The sequence below is a fragment of the Carcharodon carcharias genome, chromosome 1 (genome assembly GCF_017639515.1).
Source record: "Carcharodon carcharias isolate sCarCar2 chromosome 1, sCarCar2.pri, whole genome shotgun sequence".
NCBI classification, from domain to species: domain Eukaryota; kingdom Metazoa; phylum Chordata; class Chondrichthyes; order Lamniformes; family Lamnidae; genus Carcharodon; species Carcharodon carcharias.
This window is the reverse complement of record NC_054467.1, coordinates 155,436,790-155,462,245: the sequence shown is the minus strand read 5'-3', so window position 1 is coordinate 155,462,245 and position 25,456 is coordinate 155,436,790. Positions and strand designations below refer to the sequence as shown.

Sequence of the window (25,456 nt, the reverse complement as noted above, 5' to 3'; positions counted from 1 at the left end):
TTTGTTAAAAATGCATCTCGGATTATAAACGGACAAATTGTGGATTACAACATGCTTAAGCTACATCAAGAGTGGTTCTCTGTAGTCAACTGCTAAGTAGGTTGAATGAAACCAATTCCATTGTGCAACCCTAAACCTCATGGCACAAATAGCACTTGTGGGAGAATCATTAACTAGCCTTTAAGCCTTTTCTCTCGTGATTTGTGCTACAGATATCCCTGGAGTTGGTGTATGCCCGCTAGTGGACTCTTCCAAGCAAGTCACTATTTCCAACATACAATTTGACATGGCCTCTGTCTAGATGCAAAGGCTGGCCAGCTGCGGGGGTTACATGAACTGGCACCCTCAGCAGCAGGCTTCTCCCAATCTCCTTTCCCATTCTCTTCCTCTCTTTTCTGTGCTCATCTCTTCATGCTCTGACATGTGCCTACCCCACATTTTCATGACTAGCTGTTCACGCTTTTTCTGAATATTTGCCAACTCCTTTCCTCAATCAGATTTCCATTAGAATAGCATACTTGTGAGAAGCCTTCCATGTAGCTTCTGATAATTGGAGAGGCATGGAAAATTGCTGCAGTATGTGTTTTTTTGGTAGCCAATGAGTGAGAAAAAGACTTGAGGAAAGGCGGGAGTGGTTATCGGAAACCTTGAACTGGAGTCAGTTCACCTTTTTCCCCATTTCCAATCCTCTTTTATGTTCTCTTGCCCCAGGACTTGCAAGACGACTATCTCATACAATCTCAGAGTCTCTTCCTCCTGCCTGTGCTATCTTAATTTCCTGTTATGGGGTGTCTTCTGCAAGTAGAGTAAAAATGAGAGGTTTCAGTTTTCTTGATGAATGTATTATTATATCAAAGTGCCAATATATGGCCATAGTGGATGTAACGACGTGTATATTCATCATGCAGCTACATTAGATGGCATTGATAAGTTTGAATTGAATATATGATGGAGCACCTCCAAGTGTTCGCATGCGCGGTTAAGTGAATCGTACTGAATAAGAATTCATGGAAAGTATTAAATGTAATTTAAGACTGAGTAAGGGGAGAAATACTTATAAATGACACAGGTACTTTGAACAGTGAACTAATGGAAGGTGACAATGATTTCTCTTGTCTGAACTGACAAAAGTCACAATACTTCTTCCTTTGTTGCCTCATGGCATTCATGTTCATTGCTCCTCTTTAGTTTGCCCAGTACCTGTCCTGAAGAGATCACTGTGTGTTTCATTTCTTCCTTCAGCCTTTGTATGTCCCTTTTGGAGAAAGCTCGGCATTCTATTCCCTTCAAACTGCTTGTAGATATGTTTCAAAATACAAGGGTACACCCCTTCAAACCATAATGCCTGCCTCTTTAAGTTTAAGTCGTACACCACCACAGAATTTCTACACTCATCCATGGGATAGGTTTGCACTCTCAAGCTTTTTCCATGGTAGTGGCTCCCTGAGATTATGGAAACGCAGCTGGCTCATGAAATGCAAGTGAGAATATGTGAATGCTCCTTGTGTATTGCCTTATTACTGGTCAGATTTATGGATAGTCAGAAAATTAAATAATTTTTTTAATTCATTCTTGGGATCTGTGCTTCACCAGCATTTATTGCCCATCCCGAGTTGCCCTTGAGAAGATGGTGGTGAGCTACCATCTTGAACCGCTGCAGTCCATGCGGTGTAGGTACACCCACAGTACTGTTAGGAAGGAGTTCCAGGATTTTGACCCAGCTACAGTGAAGAACAGCGATATATTTCTGAGTCGGGATAGTGACTGACTTGAAGGGGAGCTTCTAGATGGTGGTGTTCCCATCTATCTGCTGCCCATGTCATCCTAGATGGTAGTGGTCGTGGGTTTGGAAGATGCTGTCGAAGGAACCTAGGTGAATTCCTGCAGTGCATCTTGTAGATGGTACACACTGCTGCTACTGTGCGTCAGTGGTGGAGGGAGTGAACGTTTATGGATGTGGTGCCAGTCAAGCGGGCTGCTTTGTCCTGGCTTTGTCAAGCTTCTTGAGTGTTGTGGGAGCTGCACTCGTCCAGGCAAGTGGGGAGTTTTCCATCACACTCCTGACTTGTGCCTTGTAGATGGTGGACAGGTTTTGGGGTGCCAGGAGGTGGGTTACTCGTCGCAATATTCCTAGCCTCTGACCTGCTCTTGTAGCCACAGTATTTATATGGCTAGTCCAGTTCAGTTTCTGGTCGATGGTAACCCCCAGGATGTTGATAGTGAGGGAATCATTGATGGCAATGCCATTGAACATCAAGGGGCAATGGTTAGATTCTCTCTAAGGTCACTTTCAAATATTCCCAAAAAAGGTATGCCATGAATTAACTTCCAGAATTCCTTGCAATGTGTGACTATATTTGGCTTCAAGGCAAAAGAATATTTAGGAGCAATAATTTCCAATATATAACTATCCTAACCATCAAATGTAAGCAATGTTCAGAATTAATTTAATTGAAAAATATCTGTGGGCTGAAGTTTCATCTGATTCCTGGTCATGTGGAGAATCATCATTTTGGATTTCCCACTCTCTGCTTTAGAGTATCAGCAAATAATTCCATAGAGATTTCTGTGGATTAGTACTTGGACCAGTTCTGGGTGCTGATCAGAAGGTATGTGAGCCAACTAAAAACCAGTACTAACTTGAGTGCATAGATTTATTTCATTTTAGCTGCCAAACAGTAAATCAGGTGTATTATGTGATGTAAATGAAAGGGATTCCTTTGGAATATGTCACCCGTGGCTTAGCTGCTAGTACTCTCACCTCTGAGTTACAAAATACCAGTTCAAGTACCACTCCAAGTCTTGAGCAGAAAAATTAATTCTGACACTAATGCAGTACTGAGGAAGTACTGTATTGTCAAAGGTGCCATCTTTTAGATGAAACGTTAAACCGAGGCCCCATCTGCCTGCTGAGTGAATGTAGAAGATCCCTTGGCATGATTTTTAAGAAGAGCAGGGGTGTTATACTGTGTTTTGGCCAATATTTATCTCCTTCAGCAGCATAAAAAGCAGATTATCTGGTCATTAACACATTGCTGTTTGTGACGGTTTGCTGTGCACAAAATGGCTGTCATATTTCCTACATTATAACAGTGATGACACTTCAAAAGCCATTTCATTAACTGTAAAGCACTTTGGGATATCTGGTGGTCATGCAAAGTACAGTATAAATGCAGGTATGTCTTGTCTTGATGTTAAAATGCATCTGATTAAGAAAAGAAAATATCACAACAAATTCTGGCACCCGTATTGATTTGGTATAGAAATAATATAATTGATTTGAGTGGGTATCACAACATTGTAAATTCCCCAAACTGGAGTACACAGCTAGATGAAAAAAGTTCCGATGCTTTGTTATTTATATCTTATCCTGATGAAATTGTGCACGGATTGTCTTCTGCTCACATTGCAAAAACTTTGCATACATTTTGTTGTAAAGATGGTGCTCCATTAAAGCTGGCAACATGATTTTGGTCATTAATAGTTTGTAAAGAGGAGACTTAAATTATTGGTTTTTATCTTAATTTCTAGGATTAGAAATTTGATGACTGCAACACCTACCTCTTATTCAATGCTGCTTATGTACAAAGATGTGATTTATGCTGTCCGTGATCCTTATGGGAATCGTCCCCTGTGTCTTGGCTGCCTTGTCCCAGTTTCTAAACTGCACAGTTCAGGTAAGAAGCAATCTAATTTATGAAAACAAATCTTAAATGGAAATAAGTCTAAGGTACATTCTGTAAGAAAATACTATCAAGCATCATCACATTTTTTTTCTTCTTTTTAATTTGGCATAAAAATTTAAAATATATATTTTTGAAGTAGTAGTCCAGGACCCATTTCTAATCAATTGAAAAGATTTTTTTCTAATCTGTAGTGTTCTATAGGATTAAATTCAGGTTCACAGTAGGGAATGTCACTGAAATGTTTCATTTTTGCATCAAAAAATTATATCATGAAATGAAAAGCATTATTTTCATTTCCTGCACTGTTGTTCTTGCTGCTCCCCACCATTCCCCAGGTGGTTATGGACTCATAGAAGGAGGCCTTTCGGCCCATCTTGTCCACGCCGCCCAACAAAGATCTGACTACACTATTCCCATTTTCCAGCGCTCAGCCCATAGCCCTGGAGGCTATGGCAATGCAAGTGAATATCTAAATACTTCTTAAATGTTACGAGAGTTTTCGAATCATCCATCCTTTCAGTCAGTGAGTTCCAGAATACTATCACCCTCTGGGTGAAAAAATTTTCCTCAACTCCCCTCTTAGCCTTCTACCTCTTATCTTAAAACTACGCCCCTTGGTTATTGACCCCCCTACTAATGGAAAAAGTGCCTTCCTATCCACCCTATTTATGTCACTCATAATCTTATGCACCTCTATTAGGTCCCCTCTCAACCTTCACTGCTCCAAGGAAAACAACCAGAGCCTATCCAATCTTCCCTCATAGCCCAGACCCTCCGGCCTAGGCAGCATCCTGGTAAATCTCCTCTGCACCTTTTCCAGTGCAATCACATCCTTCTTATAATGTGGATTCTAGAACTGCATACAGTACTCCAGTTGTGGCCTAACCAGCGTTTTATACAGTTCCAGCATTACCTCCCTGCTCTTGTGTTGTAGAAGGTGCTATCTTTTAGATGAAATGTTAAACCGAGGCCCCATCTACCTACTGAGTGGATGGAAAAGGTCCCTTGGCATGATTTTGAAGAAGAGGAGTTAGTTTTTTTCCCAAAGGCCATGGAGAGGTTTATAGATGAAAGCAAAGATTGTAAGTTTAATACATTGAAAAATTCCGATCTGGTGTAGGTCAGTGGGAATAGGTTTACGAGTGGATTTAGTGGGATACATGCAGCAGAGCTTTGGATACTTATTGAAAAGCCAAATGCAGCAGATGCTGGAAATCTGAAATAAAAACAGAAAATATTGGAAATACTCAGCAGGTCGGGCAGTATCTATGGAGAGAGAAACAGAGGACAAGATTTTCCACACCGCCTGCCGCCGCAATCTTCTGTTCCCGCCACAAGTCAGTGGACTTCTGGCTGGGGCGTTGCCTTGCCTGCTGCGGGTCCCGCCCACGATGGAGCCAGAAAATCCCGGCCACAGTTAGCGTTTCAGGTCAACAGAACTGGGAAAGGTTAGAGATGTGATAGGTTTTGAATAAGAGGTGGATGGGACAAGGACTTAGAAAGGTTTGTGATGGGTTGGAAGATAGAAGAGATTGAATGACAAGAGTTAGTCTTACAGGGCCAATGGATTTGTAGATGGGGCAAGAAAGGAAACAAAAAATGTGCCTTGAGCAGTTGTGCTGCTGTCTGAAAGCAATAATAAGAGAAAAACGGGAAACGGCAAAGAAAAGGAAACAGTACACAGTCTGAAATTGTTGAACTTGATATTGAGTCCGAAGGCTGTAAAGTGTATAATTGAAAGATGACGTGCTGTTCCTTGAGTTTACTTTGGGCTTCACTGGAACAGTGCAACAGGCCAAGGATGGAGATGTCAGTGTGAGGGCAACGTGGAGAATTAAAATGGCAGGCCACTGGAAGCATGGGGACATGCTTGCAGACTGAACAGAGGTGTTCCGCAAAGTGGTCACCCAATCTGTGTTTTGGTGTCTCCATTGTAGAGGAGACCACATTGTGAGCAGCGAATATAACATACTGAATTGAAGGAACGACATACAAATCGCTGCTTCACCTGGAATGGCTGTTTGGGGCCTTGAGCATTTGGGGATGGTGAGGAGAGAGGAGGCACAAGGGCAGATGTTAAGTCTCCTGCAGTTGCATGGAAAGGTGGGGTGGGAAGGGGGCCGGCTGTTGGTGTTTGAGGTGTAAACCAAGGCATCATGGAAAGAATACTCCCTTAGGAATGCTGATGTTGGGGGGGAGGGAATGACATGTTTGGTGGTGGCATCACGCTGGAGGTGGCAGAAATGATGGAAAATGATCTGTTGAATACACAGGCTGGTTGGAAGGTGACTAGAGGGGGAACCCTATTGTGGTTCTGGAAGGAAGGGGAAGAGACAAGAGCAGAACTGTGGGAAATGCAGTGGACACGGTTGAGGGTCTTATCAACCATGGTTAGAGTTTATGGAGGAAGCAAGTGGGAGGCCTGTAAGAAAAACATTAAAAAGTAATCATGTTTAAGGATAACAAAATTAAACCTAAGTAAAATCTTCCAGCAGTGGAAGAGCTAAGGTAAGCACAGCTACAGCAATGTTCTTTGTAATAGGTCATACAAGGGGTTAAAGTTGAGCTCAGGCTCAAACAGGATATGAAGAAAAGTTTTTTGTTAAGACTGAGTACATGGCCGGGGAAGGGGGAAGCAGTGGCAGAGTTTGTAGTAAATGCAAGAGATGATGATACCACTCTCCTTGGTGTTGAGCAGTAGGAGGTTTTGTCTTTCTTAGGATTTAATATCAGACAAGTCTGACAGCAGAGATGGAATTGGGAGAAGTGATGGAGAGCTGGAGCTGGGTATTAAGTATAGAAAATTGACCCTGTGTGGGAGATGATAGTGAAAAGAGAGGAAAGAGAGGCTATAGCTGCAAATGGATTAGTAGAAATAGAAAGTTACAAGGACGTTCTCATCGACCAGAATGACAAATGAATGGCATTAGTGGAATAGGAGGAGCGTTAATGCACTATATTTGCAGTCACAAGAAAAGTCATCATGATTTTCACTCGAGTTATTTTTCACTGACAATGTGTGAAGCCAGACTGGAGGGAAACAAAGAGGGAAATTTCAGGATAGATGAGCCCAGGGATGAAAAGTGGACATGTTCAATAGCCTAAGAGAGCAAAGGGAAGTTAGAAATGGGGTGGTAGTTAGGGAGGACAGATGAATGAATGATGGAGAAGGCAGAATCATCTTTTGATCAGTCTGATAATAACAGTTTTGAAGGGTAAATGGACAACTTTGGCTCCCTTCGGGGCCAATGTGGGGAACATGCTGCTTCACATTGTACAGGGCGATGACACTACAGCACATTATACTTGTAGTCCCTCAAATCGGCTGTCCGAAAACTGGACAATTTTATGAGCTGCCATGTGTGAATTTTAATTCTTTTTAAATAAGTAAATAACTTGGCTTGTTTGGCTAGATGCTGCATTGACGTGGTGGCGTGCCGGTCTTTACCCACGCTCTGAGTGGTCTGAGCAACCCTTGACTCGACCTGGCCTGAACCAGCCGACTTGACCTGGCCCAGCTTGAACCAACCGACCCAAAAACAGCAAAATTCAAAATCTGGCATTGACTCAATCCAGAGGTTGCCAGTTTTGAAACACTAACTGTGTAATTTAACAGTCTTATAAAGTGACAATACTACTATTTCAGGTCAAAAAGCTTGAGAATTAAATTTAGGATTACTTATTAAATATAATTTCTGCTAACTACAGAAACTTTGTACATTTTTATTTGGATTCTTTTGTGTCCTTTCTTTTAAACATAGGAGAACCAGTTACTGAAACAGAAACTGAAGGATGGGTAGTTTCTTCTGAGTCGTGTAGTTTCCAATCTATTGGAGCCAGGTGAGGCTGATGGTTAACTTTACTAATGGTGGCAGTAGCCACCATTAATAAATGGTAGCATAGCACAAATAAATGTATATGTTCTAAAAAATGTTTTGAGAACTCGCCTGCTCATCTTTGAATAGTATAATGGGATTTTTTTATGTTTACCTCAGCAAGCAGATGGATCCTTAAAAGGTACTTCTGAAAATACAACCCTCACTCAGTACTATACCAGTCAGCCTAGATTATGTATAATCATAGAATGGTTACGGCGCAGGAGGCTATTTGCCCCATTGTGTCTGTGCCAGCTCTCTGTAAGCGCTACTCACCCATTGCCTTGTCTTTCTTTTCCTGTAGCCCTGCAATTTTCTTTTCTTCAGATAACACGGAAACTAGGAGCAGGAGTAGGCCATTCAGCCCTTTGAGCTTGCTCCACCATTCAGTATGATCATGGCTGATCCTCTATCTCAAAGCCATTTTCCTGATTTCTCTCCATACTCCTTGATGCCCCTAATAAATGAAAGTAAACAGGCAGGTGCAGCAAGCAATAAAGAAGGCAAATGGTATGTTGGCCTGCATTGCAAGAAGATTGGAGTTCAGAAGTAGGGATGTCTTGCTGCAGTTATACAAGGCCTTGGTGAGACCATACCTGGAGTATTGTGTGCAGTTTTGCTCTCCCTACCTAAGAAAGGATATACTTGCCTTAGAGGGAGTGCAGCGAAGGTTCACTAGGCTGATAGCTAAAAAATTATCAATTTCTTTCTTGAATATACTCTGACCTAGCCTCCACAGCTCTCTGTGGTAGAGAATTCCACAGGTTGACCACTCTGAGTGAAGAAAGTTTTCCTAATTTCAGTCCTAAATGGCCTGCCCTGTATCCTGAGACTGTGGCCCCTGGTTCTAGACTCCCCAGCCAGGGGAAACATTTTCACTACATCTAGTCTGTTTAGCCCTATTAGAATTTTATACGTTTCAATCAGATCCCCTCTCATTCTTCTAAACTCTGGTGATTACAGGCCCAGTCGAACTAATCTCACCTCATACGACAGTCCTGCCATCCCCGGTATCAGCCTAGTGAACCTTCGCTGCACTCCCTCTATGGCAAGTATATCCTTTCTTAGGTAGGGAAAGCAAAACTGCACACAATACTCCAGGTATGGTCTCACCAAGGCCTTGTATAACTGCAGCAAGACATCCCTACTTCTGAACTCCAATCCTCTTGCAATGCAGGCCAACATACCATTTGCCTTCTTTATTGCTTGCTGCACCTGCCTGTTTACTTTCATTGACTGGTGTACAAGGATACCCAGATCCCTTAGTACATCCACTTTCCCCAATATATCACCATTTAAATAATACTCTGCCTTTCTGTTTTTCACACTGAAGAGTATAACTTCACATTTATCCATGTCATACTGCATCTGCCATGTGTTTGCCCACACACATAACTTGTCTAGAACTCAGTTCTTCTGCCGTTTCTTTGTTCCCCATTATAATTTCCCCCATTTCTGACTGTAAGGGACCTATGTTTGTCTTCACTAATCTTTTTCTCTTCACATATTTATAGAAGCTTTTACAGTCAGTTTTGATGTTCCTGCAAGTTTACTGTCATACACCATTTTCCCCTTGATCAATCTTTTTGTCCACTTTTGCTGAATTCTAATCTGCTCCCAATCCTCAGGCTTGCTGCTGTTTCTAGCAATTTTGTGTGTCCTCTTTGGACATGATACTATCCCTAATTTCTTCTGTAATCCATGGTTGACCCACCTTTCCTGTTTTATTTTTGTGCCAGACAGGAATGAACAATTGTTGTAATTCCTTAAATATTAGCCATTGCCTATCCACTGTCAACCTTTTTAGCAGGGTTCCCCAATCCATCATTGCCAGCTTGCGTCTCATATCCTCGTAATTCCCTTTATTTAGATTCAGGACCCTAGTTTCAGATTCAACTTCTTCGCTCTCCATTCTAAAGAACAATTCTATCATTTTATGGTTGCTCTTCCCCAAGGGACCCTGCACAACAAGATTGTTAATTAATCCTTTCTCGTTGCATAATACCCAGTCTAGGATAGCCTGCTCTCTAGTTGGTTCCTCAACATATTGGTCAAAAAAGCCATTACATACACATTCCAGGAAATCCTCCTCCACTGTATTATTGCTAGTTTGGTTTGTCAAATCTATATGTAGATTAAAGTCGCCCTAGATTACGGTTGTACCCTTATTGCATGCATCTCTAATTAATGCCTTCCCTTACATCTCCATTACTGTTTGGGGGGGGTGCCCATAGACAATCCCCACCAATGTTTTCTGCCCCTTGGTGTTTCTTATCTCCACCCAAACAGATTCTACATCATGATTTTCTGAGCGAACATCCTTCCTCACTATTGCATTGATTTTCTCCATTACTAACAGTGCTACCACACCTTCTTTCTCTATTTGTCGGTCCTTCCTAAATACTAAATACCCCTGGATGTTCAGTTTCCATCCTTGGTCACCCTGCAGCCATGTCTCTGTAATTGCAACTATATCATAACCGTTTATATTCTATTTGCGCTGTTAATTCATCTATCTTATTGCAAATGCTCCATGCATTAAAATACAATACCTTTAGACTTGTCTTTTTAACTTTGTTAGTCATCTTAGCTTTATTTTGCACTACAACCCCATTTGTTCTTCACCCTTGTTTTTTCTGCCTTCTGTTTCTGCTTCTTTCTTTTCTGTCTTTCATTTCTATCCTTGTTTCCCCGCTTAGGCTCTCATCCACCTGCCATTCTAGTTTAAACCCTGCCCAACAACTCTAGTAAACAGCCATGCCACCACCCCACCCCCCGGCCACTGGCCCCGAGAACATTGGTCCCTGTCCTGCCCAAATGCAACCCCTCCTGTTTGTACTGGTCCCATCCCACCTTCCCTAGAACTAGTCCCAATGGCCTAGGAATCTGAATCCCTTCCCTCTACACCATTTCTTCAACCACGTATTCATCCGATATATCCTGTTATTTCTACTCTCGCTAGCTGGTAATAATGCTGAGATTACTACCTTTGAGATCCTACGTTTTAATTTATGTCCTGACTCCCTATATTCAGCTTGTAGGACTTCATCTCTTTTTTTTACTTATGTTGTTGATACTAATATGTGCCACGACCATTGGCTGTTCACCCTCCCCCTTCAGAATTCCCTACAGCCTCTTCGAGACATCCTTGACCCTGGCACCAGGGAGGCAACATACTATCATCTCTTTTGTGGCTGCAGAAATGCCTGTCTGTTCCCCTTACTGTTGAATCCCTTATCACTATAGCCCTGCTACTCTTCTTCCTCCACTCTTGTGCAGCAGAGCCACCCGTGGTGCCATGGACTTGGCTCCTGCTTTCCCCTGAGAAGTCAGCTTCTGCTTTCCCAAGAAGTCGGTTCCCCCAACAGTATCCAAAAAGGTATATCTGTTAGAGAGGGTGACAGCCACGGGACTCATGCACTACCTGCCTTCCTCTATGCTGCCCGGTGGTCACCCATCTCTTTTTCTGCCTGTTCAGTCTTTACCTGCGGTGTGACCACCTCACTGAATGTGCTGTCCATGGCAACCTCAGCATCGCGGATGAATCCACCCGCAGCTCCAGCTACAAAATGCGGTTAGCCAGTAGCTGCAGCTGACACACTTCCTGCACACATGGTTGCCAGGGACACTGGAAGTGTCCATGACTTCCCATGTAGCGCAGGAGGAACATATCACATGTGCAAGCTCTGCTGCCATGACTTCCCTTTAGATTAAGCTCATTAGTCACACCCTTTAAAGAATACTAACTACGCTAGGGGCCTTACTCCACTCCAAACAGCAGGTAATTACTACTGTTCAAAATCCTCACCTTATTTTGTTTAAGCTAATGGACTGCAGCAGTTTAATTAGTAGAAAAAGTAGAAGCACTCACCTGACTCTACTTACCAATCAGCTGCCCCCCCTGAGTTGCGTCACTTTTTGAATCGTTACGTTATTTTGAACTCCACCGCCTGAAGGTCCTGAGGATACATCTCTCTTCTCTGGTCTCGGCTTTTGTTTGTCGCGCTTTTTTATGCCGCTTTCACTGGCCTCCCCTCTCCAGTCTAAAACTCACCTTCTTCCAACCCTAAAAGCAACTTTTAGTTAATTGCTAAATTGATGAAAGACTAGACTTTGATTGAATTTAACCCTTAAACTCCCTCAGTCACCAATCTCCAACTGAAGCTGTCTACTGCAGCTAAACACAGCACTCCAGTTCAATTCCTTTTTAAAAGCCACAATTGAATCTGCCCCTTGACCACACTCTCAGGCAGCGCATTCCAGATCCTAACCATTCACTGTATAAAGAATGGGGAGTGGGCTATGTGGTGCTAATTTTCCACAATGGCAATAAATCAGAACTAGGGAATTACACGCCCATTTCCTTGATTTAATTATAGGTAAAATGCTGGAACAGATTAATGCAGAAGCATTGATCACCGCAGATAAGGGGTTATTACAGGGTCTTAACATTCCTTCTGGAAATGTAAATCCTGCCCAACCTGGTTAAAATGTTTGAGAAAGTCTCCAGGTTGATTAAATCCTACGGGATTTTGTGTTGGGTAAGTAATTGGTGGCATTCTTGTTGTTAATGGTAGCAACTCTGCTTGGGGACCAATTACTGATAGAGACCACCCCACCGCCCCCCGGATCAGTGTTTTTTATGAACATACATATGAATTAGGAGCAGGAGTAAGCTACTTGGCCCTCGAGCCTGCTCCACCATTCAGTAAGATCATGGCTGATCTGAATCTAACCTCAACCAACCTAACCTTACCCCTGATAACCTTTCACGCCTTGTTAATCAAGAATCTATCCAGCTCTGCCTTAAAAATATTTAGTGACTCCGCTTCAACTGACTTTTGAGGAAGAGAGTTCCAAAGACTCTCAACCCTCAGAAAAAAATTCTCATCTCTTGTCTTAAATGAGCAACCCTTTATTTATAAACAGTGACCCCTAGTTCTAGATTCTCCCACAAAAGGAAACATCCTCTCCACATCCACCCTGTCAAAACCCCTCAGGATCTTTAAAGGTTTCAATTAAGTAACCTCTAACTCTTCTGAATTCCAGTGGATACCAGCCTAACCTGTCCAGCCTTTCCTCATAAGACAACCTGCCCATTCCTGGTATTAGTCTCGTAAATGTTTACGCATTTACATCTTTCTTTAAATAAGGAGACTAGTACTGTACACAGCACTCCAGATGTGGTCTCACCAATGCCCTTCAATTGAAGCATAACAATTGAAGCATAACCTCCCTACTTGTGTAATCAATTTCCCTCACAATAAATGATAACATTCTATTAGCTTTCCTAATTACCTGCTGTACCTGCATACTAAGCTTTTGTGATTCATTCACTAAGACACCCAGATCCCTCTGAACCTCAGAGCTCTGCAATCTCTCACCATTTAGATATTTTTTTTTGTTCTTCTTGCCAAAATGAACAATTTCACATTTGCCCACATTATATTCCATTTGCCAGATCTTTGCCCACTCACTTAACCTATCTATGTCACTTTGGAGTCTTATGTCCTATTCACAATTTACTTTCCTACCTATCTTTCTGTCATAAGCAAATTTTATAACCATTCCTTCGATCCCTTCATCCAAGTCATTTATATAAATAGTAAAAGGTTGAGGTCCCAGCACTGATCCCTGTGGCACACCACTCGTCACATTCTGCTAACCAGAAAAATACCCATTTATGCTAACTCTCTGCTTCCTGTTCACTAGCCAATCTTCTGTCCATGCCAATATGTTGCCACCCACACCATGAGCTTTTCTGCAATAGCCTTTTGGTAATCTGAGTACAGTACATCCACCAGTTCCCCTTTATCTACAGTACATGTAACTCCTTCAAAGAGCTTCAATTTATTGGTTAAACATGATTTCCCTTTTACAAAACCATGTTGATGCTGCTTGATTGTCTTGAATTTTTCTAAGTGCCCTGCATTAACATCGTTAATAATAGTTTCTAACATTTTCCCTATGAAGATGTTAGGCTACTGGCCTACAGTTTCCTGCTTTCTGTCTCCCTTTTTGAATAAAGGAGTTATATTTGCTATTTTCCAATCTAATGGTACCCTCCGCGAATCCAGGGAACTCAGATCATTTCTCTTCATTTTTACCAGTGTTCTGAGTAAAGACGTGCGAACCGTCCATAAATTTACAAGTGATACAAAAATACTTATGGGCGCCAGGATTATAAATGAGAAAATTAGATGATAGGTAGATCCAGATGTGCTGGAAAATGTGCCTGCGTCTGGCAGATGTCATTTAATGTCAACTGTGGCTCTATTGGTAACACTCCTGTCTCTGAGTCACAAGGTTTGGGTTAAGTCCCACTCCAGGGCTTGAGCACAAAAATCAAGGCTGACACACCAGTATGGTACTGAGGGAGTGCTGCACTGTCAGATATGCCATTTTTTGGATGAGACATTAAACCAAGGCCCCATCTTCTACTTGGGTGGATATAAAAGGTCCCATGGCAATATTTCAAAGAAGAGCAGGAGAGTTATCCCTGCTAAAAGCAAAAAACTGCGGATACTGGAAATCCAAAACAAAAATAAAAATACCTGGAAAAACTCAGTAGGTCTGGCAGCATCTGCAGAGATGAATACAGTTAACGTTTCGAGTCCGTATGACTCTTCAACAGAACTAAGTAAAAATAGAAAAGAGGTGAAATATAAGCTGGTTTAAAGTGGGGGAGGCGGGTAGAACTGGATAGAAGGCCAGTGATAGGTGGAGATAGCCAAAAGATGTCATAGACAAAAGGACAAAGAGATGTTGAAGATGGTGATATTATCTAAGGAATGTGCTAATTAAGGGTAGAAAGCAGGACAAGCAAGGTACAGATAGCCCTAGTGGGTTATCCCTGGTGTCCTGGCCAGTATTTATCCCTTAACCAACGTAATATACAGATAACCTGTTCTTCTATGATCTCATTGCTGTTTGTGGGAGTTTGCTGTGTGCAAATTGACTGCCCTGTTTCCTATATTAAAACAGTAACTTCGCTTCAAAAGTAAATTATTGGCTGTAAAGTGCTGTGAGGCATCCAGTAATCATGAAAAGCAGTGTATAAATGCAAGTCTTAAATGTAGTGTTCTGTATAGTATTCTGTTTTGAGTAGGACTAACACCACGCAGGGTTGCAAGTTCAAAGCTGTTGAGTAGGACAGTTGAGCAGTCGATGAAACTGATTTTGAGAAAAACTTTACATTATGGTTACTCGTTTCTTGATAACTGCTACATGGTGATCCATCGCTTCTTTGGTGTCATTTATAAATTTTGAGTGAGGGGCTTAGAAAGTCAGTAGTTACTGTTTGGTAGATCCTTTTAAACATTTTCCTCTGCCATTTTTCTAGATATTTTCGTGAAATATTACCAGGAGAAATTGTACAGATCTCTAAGAATGGTATCCAGACACTTGACCTTGTACCAAGGGCTGGAGGAGATCCACCTGCTTTCTGTATCTTTGAGTATGTTTATTTTGCCAGACCTGACTCCATATTTGAAGGTAATTCTAAATTTTCAACAATGCTTCACATCATTCTTAATTTTCTTGGATCTTGTTATATCTCATAAATTGTTTTGTCCTTATTAAATCTTTAGCTGAAAGCTTTACTGTTATTGTAAAAAATTTGTTTTTGACTCTCTTTGTAAGATATAATTTAATTGCATTGTTACAAATTGCCCTGTGAAGGATCCAAAAATGCAATCGGGGATGCATCTGCCTGCTGTCCTCATTTTTGGCCCACATAATTTTTGAGTTAGTTTGTCAAGAATGTTAAAAGGTAGTATTTAATAAAATCTCTTTATTCTCATCATGATATACAAGAACACAAGAAAAAGGAGCAGGAGAGACCACATAGCCCATCAAGCCTGCTCTGCCATTCATTATGATCATGGCTACTCTTGGGCTTCAACTCCATTTTCTTGCCCACTCCCCATAATCCCTTAATTCCCTGAGAGACCAAAAATCTATTTATCCCAGCCTTAAATGTATTCAATGATGAAGTATCAACAAGCCTATGGGGTACATAATTCCAAAGATTCACAACCCTTTCAGAAAAATCATTTCTGCTTATCTCCTAAATGCTTGGCCCATATCCTGAGACCATGCCCTATGTTTTAGATTCCTGACCAACAGAAACAATCTCTCAACATCCACACTACCAAACCCCTTCAGAATTTTGTAGATTTCAATGAGATTGCCTCTGATTCTTCTAAACTCCAGAAAATATAAGCCTAATTTACTCAGTGTCTCATCATAGGACAACCCCCTCATCCCAGGGACCAATTTAGTGAATTTTTGCTGTACCACCTCCAATGCAAGTATATCCTTTCTTAAATGTGGAGATCAAAAGTACACACGGTACTTCAGATGTGGTCTCACCAAAACCCTGCACACCTGTAGCAAGATGTTTTTTTTTACTCTTGTACTCCAATACCCTTTTAATAAAGGCCTTCCTAATTGTTCGCTGCACCCGCATGCTAACGTTGTGTTCCTTGTATAAGCAAACCCAAGTCTCTTTGAACATCAACACTTAAGTTTCTCACCTTTTAAAAAAATATTCTGCTTCACCTTTTAAAAAAATTCTGCTTTTTTATCCTTAACACTTCTGTATATTATACTCCATCTGCCACCTTGTTGCCTATTTGCTTAACCTATCTATATCTCTTTGCAGCCTCTGTGTCCTTCCCACAGCTTACTTTTCCACCTAGCTTGGTATCATCAGTAAACTTTGATACATTATTCTGTCTTTTCATCCAAGTCATTAATATAAATTGTAAATAGCTGAGGCCCCAGCACTGATTCTTGCGGCATCCTACTATTCACTGTCTGCCAACTTAAAAAAGCCCCATTTATGTCCAATGTCTGCTTTCTATCCATTAACTAATCCTCTATCCATACTGATATATTGCCCCCAACTCCATGAGCCCTTATCTTGCCCAATAACCTTTTGTGCAGCACCTTATCAAATGCCTTTTGGAAATCCAGGTATACTACATCTACTGGTTCCCCTTTATCTACCCTACTAGTTACATCCTGGCTTATACACTTAATCTTACTAAAACTCCAACTTCGAAATGAAATTGTCACATAATAATGGTACTTGTACAGTTAAGCATAAAAGAAATGTTATCCCAGATTTCCATTTCATGTAGCCAGGTAAATCTGTACTTTTAGTGTAATTGAACTGTATTTACTTGCATATCATTTTCCCTTTAATTCATAAGGACAGATGGTATATACAGTCAGGCAGCGTTGCGGGCGGCAGCTTGCCGTTGAGGCACCTGTCGATGCAGACTTGGTCAGCACCGTTCCAGAATCTGCAACTCCAGCAGCACTTGGTTATGCACAAGAGGTATGTAACGAGCCCATAAACTAGTGGCAAACAGAAATGCAATTACTTAGAGAATCATAAAATGATACATATCGGACTATCTAGATCACCTTACCTGTGCTCCGTAAGCACTGCTACGCTCGCTTCCCAGGGCTCTGTAGATTTTTTTTCCCCTTCCAGTATTTATCTAATACTCTTTTGAAAGTTACTGTTGAATCTGCTTCCACCTCTTAGCCAGTGTATTTGAGATCACAACACCCATTTTGCTTTTTTTTAAAAAGTAGTTTTCTATGTGTCTTCTGATTATTGACCCTTCTGCCAGTGAAAACAGTTGCTCCTTTTTTTAGTCTGTTAAACCACTTCGTAATATTGAACACCTCTATCAGATCTCCTTAAACTTCTCTGCTCTCAGGAGAGAAACCCCATCTTCTCTAGTCTGTCCTCATAACTGAAGTTCCTCATCCCTGATACCATTCTAGTAAATCTCTTCTGCCCGCTTTTTTAATAATCTTATCAATTTGTCTTGCCACCTTCAAAAGATTTGTGTACATGCACTCCCTTTAAAATTGTATAATTTAGTTTAAATTGTCTCTTCTCATAGCAAATATTTTGCTTCTCTGTGTTAAATGTTATCTCTTTTTTCCCATTTCACCAATTGTTGATGTTCTCCTGGGGTCCGTTACTGGCTTCCTTCTTGTTTATGAGTTTTGTGTCATGTGCACACTTTGAAATTATGTCCTTTATACTCAAATCTACAGGTAAATGACAATGGACCAGAATATGGAAAGAAAATAGAATTTGAGCGTAAACTAGCAAGAAATATAAAAACAGATTGTCACAGCTTTTAAGAGTAGTAAAAGTAAAATGTTGGTTCTATAAGAACTGAGACAGGAGGAATTATAATGAGGAATAATGAAATGGTAGAGCCGTTAAACAAGTGTTTCTGTAACTGACCTTACAGTTGAAAACACAGCATACCAAAATAGTGGGATACCAAGAAGCTATTTAGAGTGAGGAACTTTACGTAGTTAATATCAGTAGAGGGAAAAGTACTACAGAAACAAATAGGACCAAAATCTGACACGTCTCCTCAACCTGATGGTCTACATGCTATAGTTCTAAAAGAGATTAATGCAGAGATAGTGGGTGATTCTAGAACGGTCCCAGGGGATTGAAAGGTACCAATTCTAACACTGCTTTTTAAGAAAGGAGGAAGAGAGAAAACAAATGACTTGCAGGCTGGTTAGCCTGATATTAGGGGCTGAATTTTTTGGCTGATGTGTGGGTGGCAGAGCCCGCACGTCAGCGCTTAAAATGTCGTGAGAGCATCCCAACGTCAGCGCGCAGCATCACGATATTTAGGTTGGCGGGCGCGCATCGCACTGCATAGCGCGCCCGCTATTAATTAAAGGCCTTGTTAAGGCCCTTAAGTCAGCAATTGACAATGATTTTGAGGAGCTCGTGCAAATTTCGGCTTGACGGGTAAGTGATTGGTAAGTGATCCACTGGCGGGTTGAGGTTTGATTTTGGATTTTAAAAAGTTTAATAAAGTTTTTGCGTAACTTATTAATATGTCCCATCTCATGTGACATTTTCACATGAGGGGAACATGTTAATGATTTTTTTATTTTTCTATTTTTAAACTTTCACAACCTTTCAGCGATCTCCCTGAGGCACCACTTAGCCTCAGGGAGATGTGTGCTCTTTCGCGCGCATGCGTGAAAGAGTGCACTCTCGCAGTTGGGGAATTCCCCCACTGCCACATGCATAGGAAGCGCATAGTGCTTCCCGTCGGGCATCATGCTGGGGGGGCCTTAATTGGCCGGCCCACGTAAAATGGTGGCGGGCACGTTTTGGTGGCGGCAATCGGCTGCCCACCCACTGCCGAGTCGGTCAAGCCCGCCCACCTGTCAAGGGCAAAATTCAGCCCTAGTTGTCAGGAAAATGCTCATCTATTATTAAGAAGTTGTTAATAAGGCACTTAGAAGCATCAGCATGGCTTTATGAAAGGGAAGTAGTGTCTGATAAATTTAGTACAGTATTTTTTTTGAGGTGTCACAACTCACTGGGGAAAGTGCGCTGTAATATCAAGCCCCACCCCGAGCCACGACAAATGCAAGAAGGTTTGATCAAACCACCAGATTGCCCCAATTCTACCTAACTGTTTAATTTGGGTTAACAGAATATGAGCACCAGGTTTGTAAACTTAATAAGTAAATAACTTTATTGAATAAACTGTCGTTAACCAGTGACAAAAGAAAGAAATATAAACTGCTAATTTCTTACTTTATAACCTAAACTCTACCCCTTCTTAAATCCCTATACACACAAGACGCACGATTTTAAGGGTGGGATAAAACCGTTCAGTAGCACCAATTCCAGAATACAGGATTTGATTGATTGATGTCTTCCAAATTCCTTTTAGTCCCTATTGATGACATGAGGTGGCCTTCTAGCATTTTCAGTATTTAGTTCACTGGTTGAGCACTTGCCTTCTAATGTCTCTAACAGTGATTTTCCCCTTTACCTCTTGACAGGGGTTTTCAGAGAGAGCAGGTTACAGAAATATGAGAAGAAAAGTCAGCTAGCTATTATTCTGGAATTACTGGAATCTTTCACATACAGGAGAAAGAGGTTTAAGGTCTTATTCCTTTCAGGCTAGGAGCTATTCAGCTTCACTGCTCTCACACACAATCTGGTCAGCAGCCAATTAAAACATTGTTGCCAGGCAGCTCCCTTGGTCCAGGACTCCTTTCTGGCAGCATTCTGTCTTTCATGGCACATTCTGTCCCAGGACTGCAACGTTATATCTCTCATCCTATTCCAGTGGACATGGCCTTCAAACTACAGCCGTTGTAATTTTAATCCACAATCCAACAGAAAATAAAAAGATGTGTTCTTTACAACAGTCCAACAGAAGTAAAAAGCTATGTTTCTTAGAGGCTGTAACTAATGATAAATAAATAGGAGCCAGTGGATTTATCATATTTGAGTTTCCAAAAGGTATTTAACAAGTTGCGACCTAAAAGATGATTACACAAAATAAAGGCTCATTGGGCTGGAGATAATATATTCATGTGGCTAAAGGATAAAGGTTAATAGACAAAGAGTTGGGATAAATAGTGTGTTTTCAAGTTGACAAGCTGGATCAGTGATGTGGACTCAGTTATTTACAAACTCTATTAATGACTTGGTTGAGGTACTGAAAGTAATGTATCCCAGTTTGCTGATGACAGTAAGCTGTGAGATAAGTGAGTAGGCAACAAAAGTGGCAGATGGAGTATAGTATGGGGAAATATGAGATTATTCACTTTGGTAGGAAGAATAGAAAAACGATGATTTTTAAATGTGAGAAACTTTTAAATGCTGATGTTCAGAGTTTTTTATGTCTTTGTACAAGAAACAAAGAAAGTTAGCATGCAGGTATTGCAGGGAAATGGGAAGGCAATAACATGTTGGTGTTTTTTTTTACAACGGGGCTGTAGTACAATAGTAAGACAGTCTTGCTACAGTTTACATGTCTTTGGTGAGACCACACCTGGAGTACTGTGCGCTGTTTCTTATCTAAAGAAGGATATACTTGCTTGGAAGAGGTTCAACGAAGGTTTACAAAATGATTCCTTGGATGAGGGAGTTGTCCTATGATGAAAGGTTGAGTAGATTGGATTTATACTCCCTGAAATTTAGAAGAATGAGAGGTGATCTTGCAAGATTCTGAGCAGGCTTGACCTTATATATGCTGAGAGATTGTTTCCCCTGGCTGGGGAGTCTAGATTGGTAGCATAGTCTCAGAGTAATGGGTCAATCATTTAAAACTGAGAGGAAGGGGAATTTCTGAATATTTGGAATTCTCTAACCCAGAAGGTTTGGATGTTCAGTCATTTGTTGTACTCAAGGCTGAGAGAGATTTTTGGCTTCTAGCGGAATGACAGGACATGGGGATCAGATGGGAAATTGGAATTGAAGTAAAAAATCAGCTGTGATCTAATCGAATGGTGGAGCAGGCTTGAAAGGCCATATAGCTTACACTACTGTATAGTTTTCTCCAGTCTGAAAAACACATATTCATCACTTACTCTGCTTTCTGTCCCTCAGCCAATTTCATCCATACTGTCACCATCCCTTTAATTGCATAGGCTTTAACTCTGCCAACACAAAATGTCTTTTGAAAGTCTAGGTACAGTGTCAACCACAATACCCTCATTAACATATTCCATTACTTTAACTGAAATCATTTGGATTTCTAAACTTCGACTAAGTAAAACTGTAGTATTATGAATGTTGCATCCGTACTAAGTTTTAGTGATGTAAATAGTGGCAAAGGCTCCCACAGAGTCACAGGTGATTGACGACCTGAGGGGAAATAATTTGTTTCTTTCCCGTTATTCTTTGTGTTTTTATTTTTTTTTCTTTCATGGGATGTGGATTTTCTGGCGAGGCCAGCATTTGTTGCCCATCCCTAATTGCCCTTGAACTGTGTGGCTTGCTAAGCTATTTCAAAGAACAGTTAAAAGTCAGCCACGTTGCTGTGGGTCTGGAATCACATGTAGGACAGACCAGGTAAGGATGGCAGATTTCCTTCCCTAAATGACACTAAGTGAACCAGATGGGTTTTTACAACAATCAATGAGAGTTGTCATAGTCACGATTACTGAGACTAGCTTTTGTTAATACCTGATTTATTAATTGAATTTAACTTCCACCAGCTGCTGTGGTGGGATTTGAACATGTGGGCCTCTGGATTACTAGTACATTGACACTAACACTGCACCGATATCCCTGCCCATCCACACATCTCCTCCCTCACCTTACGCTCTCTTCCGCCCTCTCCACCCCACCCCCACACCCTCCACCCCTGTCCACTGTCTCTTCCCCACCTCCCTCCTAATCCCTATCTTATTCCTGTTCTAGCAGTTAATTTGGATGCTTTAAGAGCAGATGATTGTCATGGGTAATGTTCTAAAGAAGTGATAGGTTAACTTTAAATTGTTCATTTTCTGTATCTCTGTTACAGGCAGGACTTCCTTATGTAGAAGTACTCTGTAAAAACCGGTATGTAGGGAGAACATTCATTGAACCAAATACAAGATTGCGGCAACTTGGAGTGGCACAAAAATTTGGAGCCTTGAGTGATAATTTTGCTGGGAAGCGGATTGTGCTGATCGATGATTCGATTGTGCGTGGAAATACTATTTCTCCAATCATTAAAGTCCTGAAGGATGCAGGTGCCAAAGAGGTATTAGAAAGAATGTCTTGAAGTTATAATTTCTTAAAATTGAAAAGGACCATGATATATATGCATTAACATGAAATTGAATGTTTAGACAAATTTAAGTATCCAATTTAAAAAAAAAGTTTTTAAAAAATTGATTTTGTCCATATGATTTTTTTTGTGCTTTGTTTACTTGAGGCATTTCATGTTTTTAAATGATGTAACACCTTAAATAATCATCCAAAAATGGATTTCAGTTGGTTATTTTTTTTCAGCTGAGAAGCAAAGAATATCAATTGGGTTTCTTATCTTGCTTAAAATGCTTTTATAGGTACACATCCGTGTCGCTTCACCTCCAATAAGATTTCCTTGTTACATGGGAATTAACATTCCAACAAAAGAAGAACTGATTGCCAATAAATCAGAATTTGAAGACCTTGCAGGCTATATAGGTTTGTTGTGATTTCTGTTTGCAAAGTAGAATTTACAATGCGAGAAGAATTTACTATCAATCTGGTAGTGTTGGTGGTAAAGTAATGGACCTCTTATGGTTTCACTGTGGCTTTTTAGGGAGGGAGTGGTAAAATTGTATTGGAATGCTTTTTTTTTGTTTGACTTATTAATGGTGGACCTGTGTTTATTAGCATAGTGTTACAACCAGGGGAGGACGGGTGCAGCTGAATTTTTGCTAAAGCTAGTTTGTCTGATTCTGTCTCTATGCTTACGTCTGTCTCCTCCAATTCAATTTCCAGATTGTTGGCCACTAGTTTTTGAATTTCAAGTTTCCTAGCTTTTGGTTGGATTTCTATTTCTAAATATCTAGCCACACTCTTCAATTCTTCAATGGATAGGGCCTTTAAACTTCTCCAAGTTACTTCACCGTGTTCTAGAAAAGCACTAGCTTCGAAAGTGGACATTTTATAAGTACTGTAACACTGTACACAAGAAAATCTGGACTGGAGTTTTTAAATTGATATCTAGGGATTAATTTGGTTCCTACTTCCAATTCCTCTTATGTCTGTGGGTTCAAATCCAGACACTATCCCCCAAATATCTGTTATGACCAAGTGAGGATGGGTGCAATGACTCCCTATTTTTCCTCACTCCTCAGTTGTTTGTAAGTTTTATTTTTAAATTTGAGTTTAAACACATATGGGGTTAATATTTATGTGCTTAAAAAAAACCCTCAGGTAAATATATTAAAAAGGGTAAATGCACATGCTGCCTGTTGCAACACATACACAAGCATGCAAAACTACAAGTTACAAAATAGAGGATGTTAACTTTTTTGGCCAAATTAAGATTCAACAATAAAAGGCAAAGATATAAAGGATTCACTGATTATGAGTCCTTTGCTGTTGTTCATGGCTAAGGTGTATAGTCCTTGGCTTTTTTTCCTGGAAACACTGCTTTTGAATTTGAATTCATCTTTCGAATTTCTCTGGCTGTTATCCACAGTACGATATAAGCAGGCAGGCCTAGTTTAATTGAAAGAGAGAGGCAAGCAGCTTTGTTGCTACCTTCAGATGTTCCTTTTCTAGACTGCCTCAAAGCCAGTTGGGTTTTATAATAAAAGACTTTCAAAAATCGGAATTTTGCTCATGTGGCGACTGGCCATTGAAACGCAATGGAAAACAATCGATAGTCTATTCATGTCAACGAAGGAGTTTCCGTCTCTAATGGTGAAAACCACCAACCCACAATAGCAGCAGATAGGGGCCCTTAGCACTTCCCTTGTAAATAATCAGTTTTGAGAGCTCTCCTTTGTTACCTGGTAGTCCTGGGGACAGAGAATCTGAGATCTTATTGCCCTAGTTGTTTTGGGGTAAGTACTGACAAGGGCAGGTGTGACATTCCACAAGGATGCGGTCTAGCATGTTCATGTTAGAAACTTCAGGAAGCTTGGCCAACTTGCAGTCCCAAATGTCAGGTTATTTGTGGCAGCCATTTTAAATTAGTTTCTTTGTTTTAACAGTTGAAACTGCCTTTTTAAAAATGTTCCATACGAGTCCAGCAGATGAATTTAAAATTTAATATTTGACATCAACACACCTCTGTAACAATAGCATCTGAAAGCATAGTTTCACCCTTGACTCATGTTCCGTGGAGCAGCCAAATTAGTATTGCATCATAAATGTGTAGACTATCAAATATTTTTGAAAATCTAAATTGACCGTATCCATTGCAGTTCCTAGATCTGTACTATTTATTTTTCTTCAAAGAATTCTGTAAAAATGGTCAAGCATGCTAGCCTTTTAGAAATCTCACTCCCTCTTCCCCCCCCCCCACCCCTACTGACAAGTCCCAATTGGTTCATTTCTGTGTTTCCCAACTTCTTGCTTCTTGACTTTATTTCTGTGACATTCATGACCTTCCAGTCTTCAGCAGAATTTCCTTTCCAGAAGAACTGTGCAAAATTACAGCCAGAGCTTTTACTATTTCTCCCCAAATTTCCCTCAGGATATTCAAATATAAACTATCATGTCCTGGTGATTTGTCTATCACAGATTTGAGTAACTAATAACATCTATTTTTGAATTAAAACCTCCACTAAATGTTTTACACTCATTGCTGGTGATTTGGCAATTTCATTTATCATCTCCTATGTGAAACTGACATAATTTACTTTCTTCTTTGTTTCATCCCTTCATTAATTCACCAGTATTCATTATTCCTCCCTTTATATCTGACCATCCTTTTACAACTAATTACTTACAAAAAGTCTTTCACAGAATCACAGTGCAGAAGAGGCCCTTCGGCCCATTGAGCCTGCATCGACACATGAGAAACACTTGAGCTACCTACCTAATCCCTTTTATTAGCATTTGGCCCATAGCCGTGAATGTTATGACATGCCAAGTGCTCATCCAGGTACTTTTTAAAGGATGAGGGGCAAGCTGCCTCTACCACCTCCTAGGCAGTGCATTCCAGACCGTCACCACCCTCTGGGTAAAAATGTTTTTCCTCATGTCCCCCAAACCTCCTGCCCCTCACCTTGAACTTATGCCTACTTGTGACTGTCCCTTCAACTAAGGGGAACAGCTGCTCTCTATCCACCCTGTCCGTGCCCCTCATAATCTTGTACACCTCAATCAGGTCGTCCCTCAGTCTTCTCTGCTCCAACAAAAACAACCCAAGTCTATCCAACCTCTCTTCATAACTTAAATGTTTCATCCCAGGCAATATCCTGGTGAATCTCCTCTGCACCCCCTCCAGTGCAAATCACATCCTTCCTATAACGTGGCGACCAGAACTGCACACAGTACTCCAGCTGTGGCCTCACCAAGTTTCTATACAACTCCAACATGACCTCCCTACTTTTGTAATCTATGCCTCGATTGAGAAAGGTAAGTATCCC

The 25,456-nt window shown here is 40.8% G+C and overlaps 1 protein-coding gene across 3 annotated transcripts in view; it reads left to right on the top strand.

The window, feature by feature from the left end:
* The window catches only part of ppat (phosphoribosyl pyrophosphate amidotransferase), a 52,950-nt gene that overhangs the window by 23,302 nt on the left and 4,192 nt on the right, over positions 1 to 25,456 (top strand). For 2 of the 3 annotated variants that reach the window (XM_041194724.1, XM_041194733.1), the window contains 6 exons: positions 3,532 to 3,677; positions 7,448 to 7,526; positions 14,904 to 15,055; positions 16,780 to 16,907; positions 21,901 to 22,122; positions 22,430 to 22,550. In XM_041194724.1, the coding sequence (XP_041050658.1) occupies positions 3,532 to 3,677; positions 7,448 to 7,526; positions 14,904 to 15,055; positions 16,780 to 16,907; positions 21,901 to 22,122; positions 22,430 to 22,550 (848 nt within the window). The remainder of the gene's footprint in view (positions 1 to 3,531; positions 3,678 to 7,447; positions 7,527 to 14,903; positions 15,056 to 16,779; positions 16,908 to 21,900; positions 22,123 to 22,429; positions 22,551 to 25,456) is intronic. The other variant, XM_041194742.1, reaches the window with a different exon arrangement.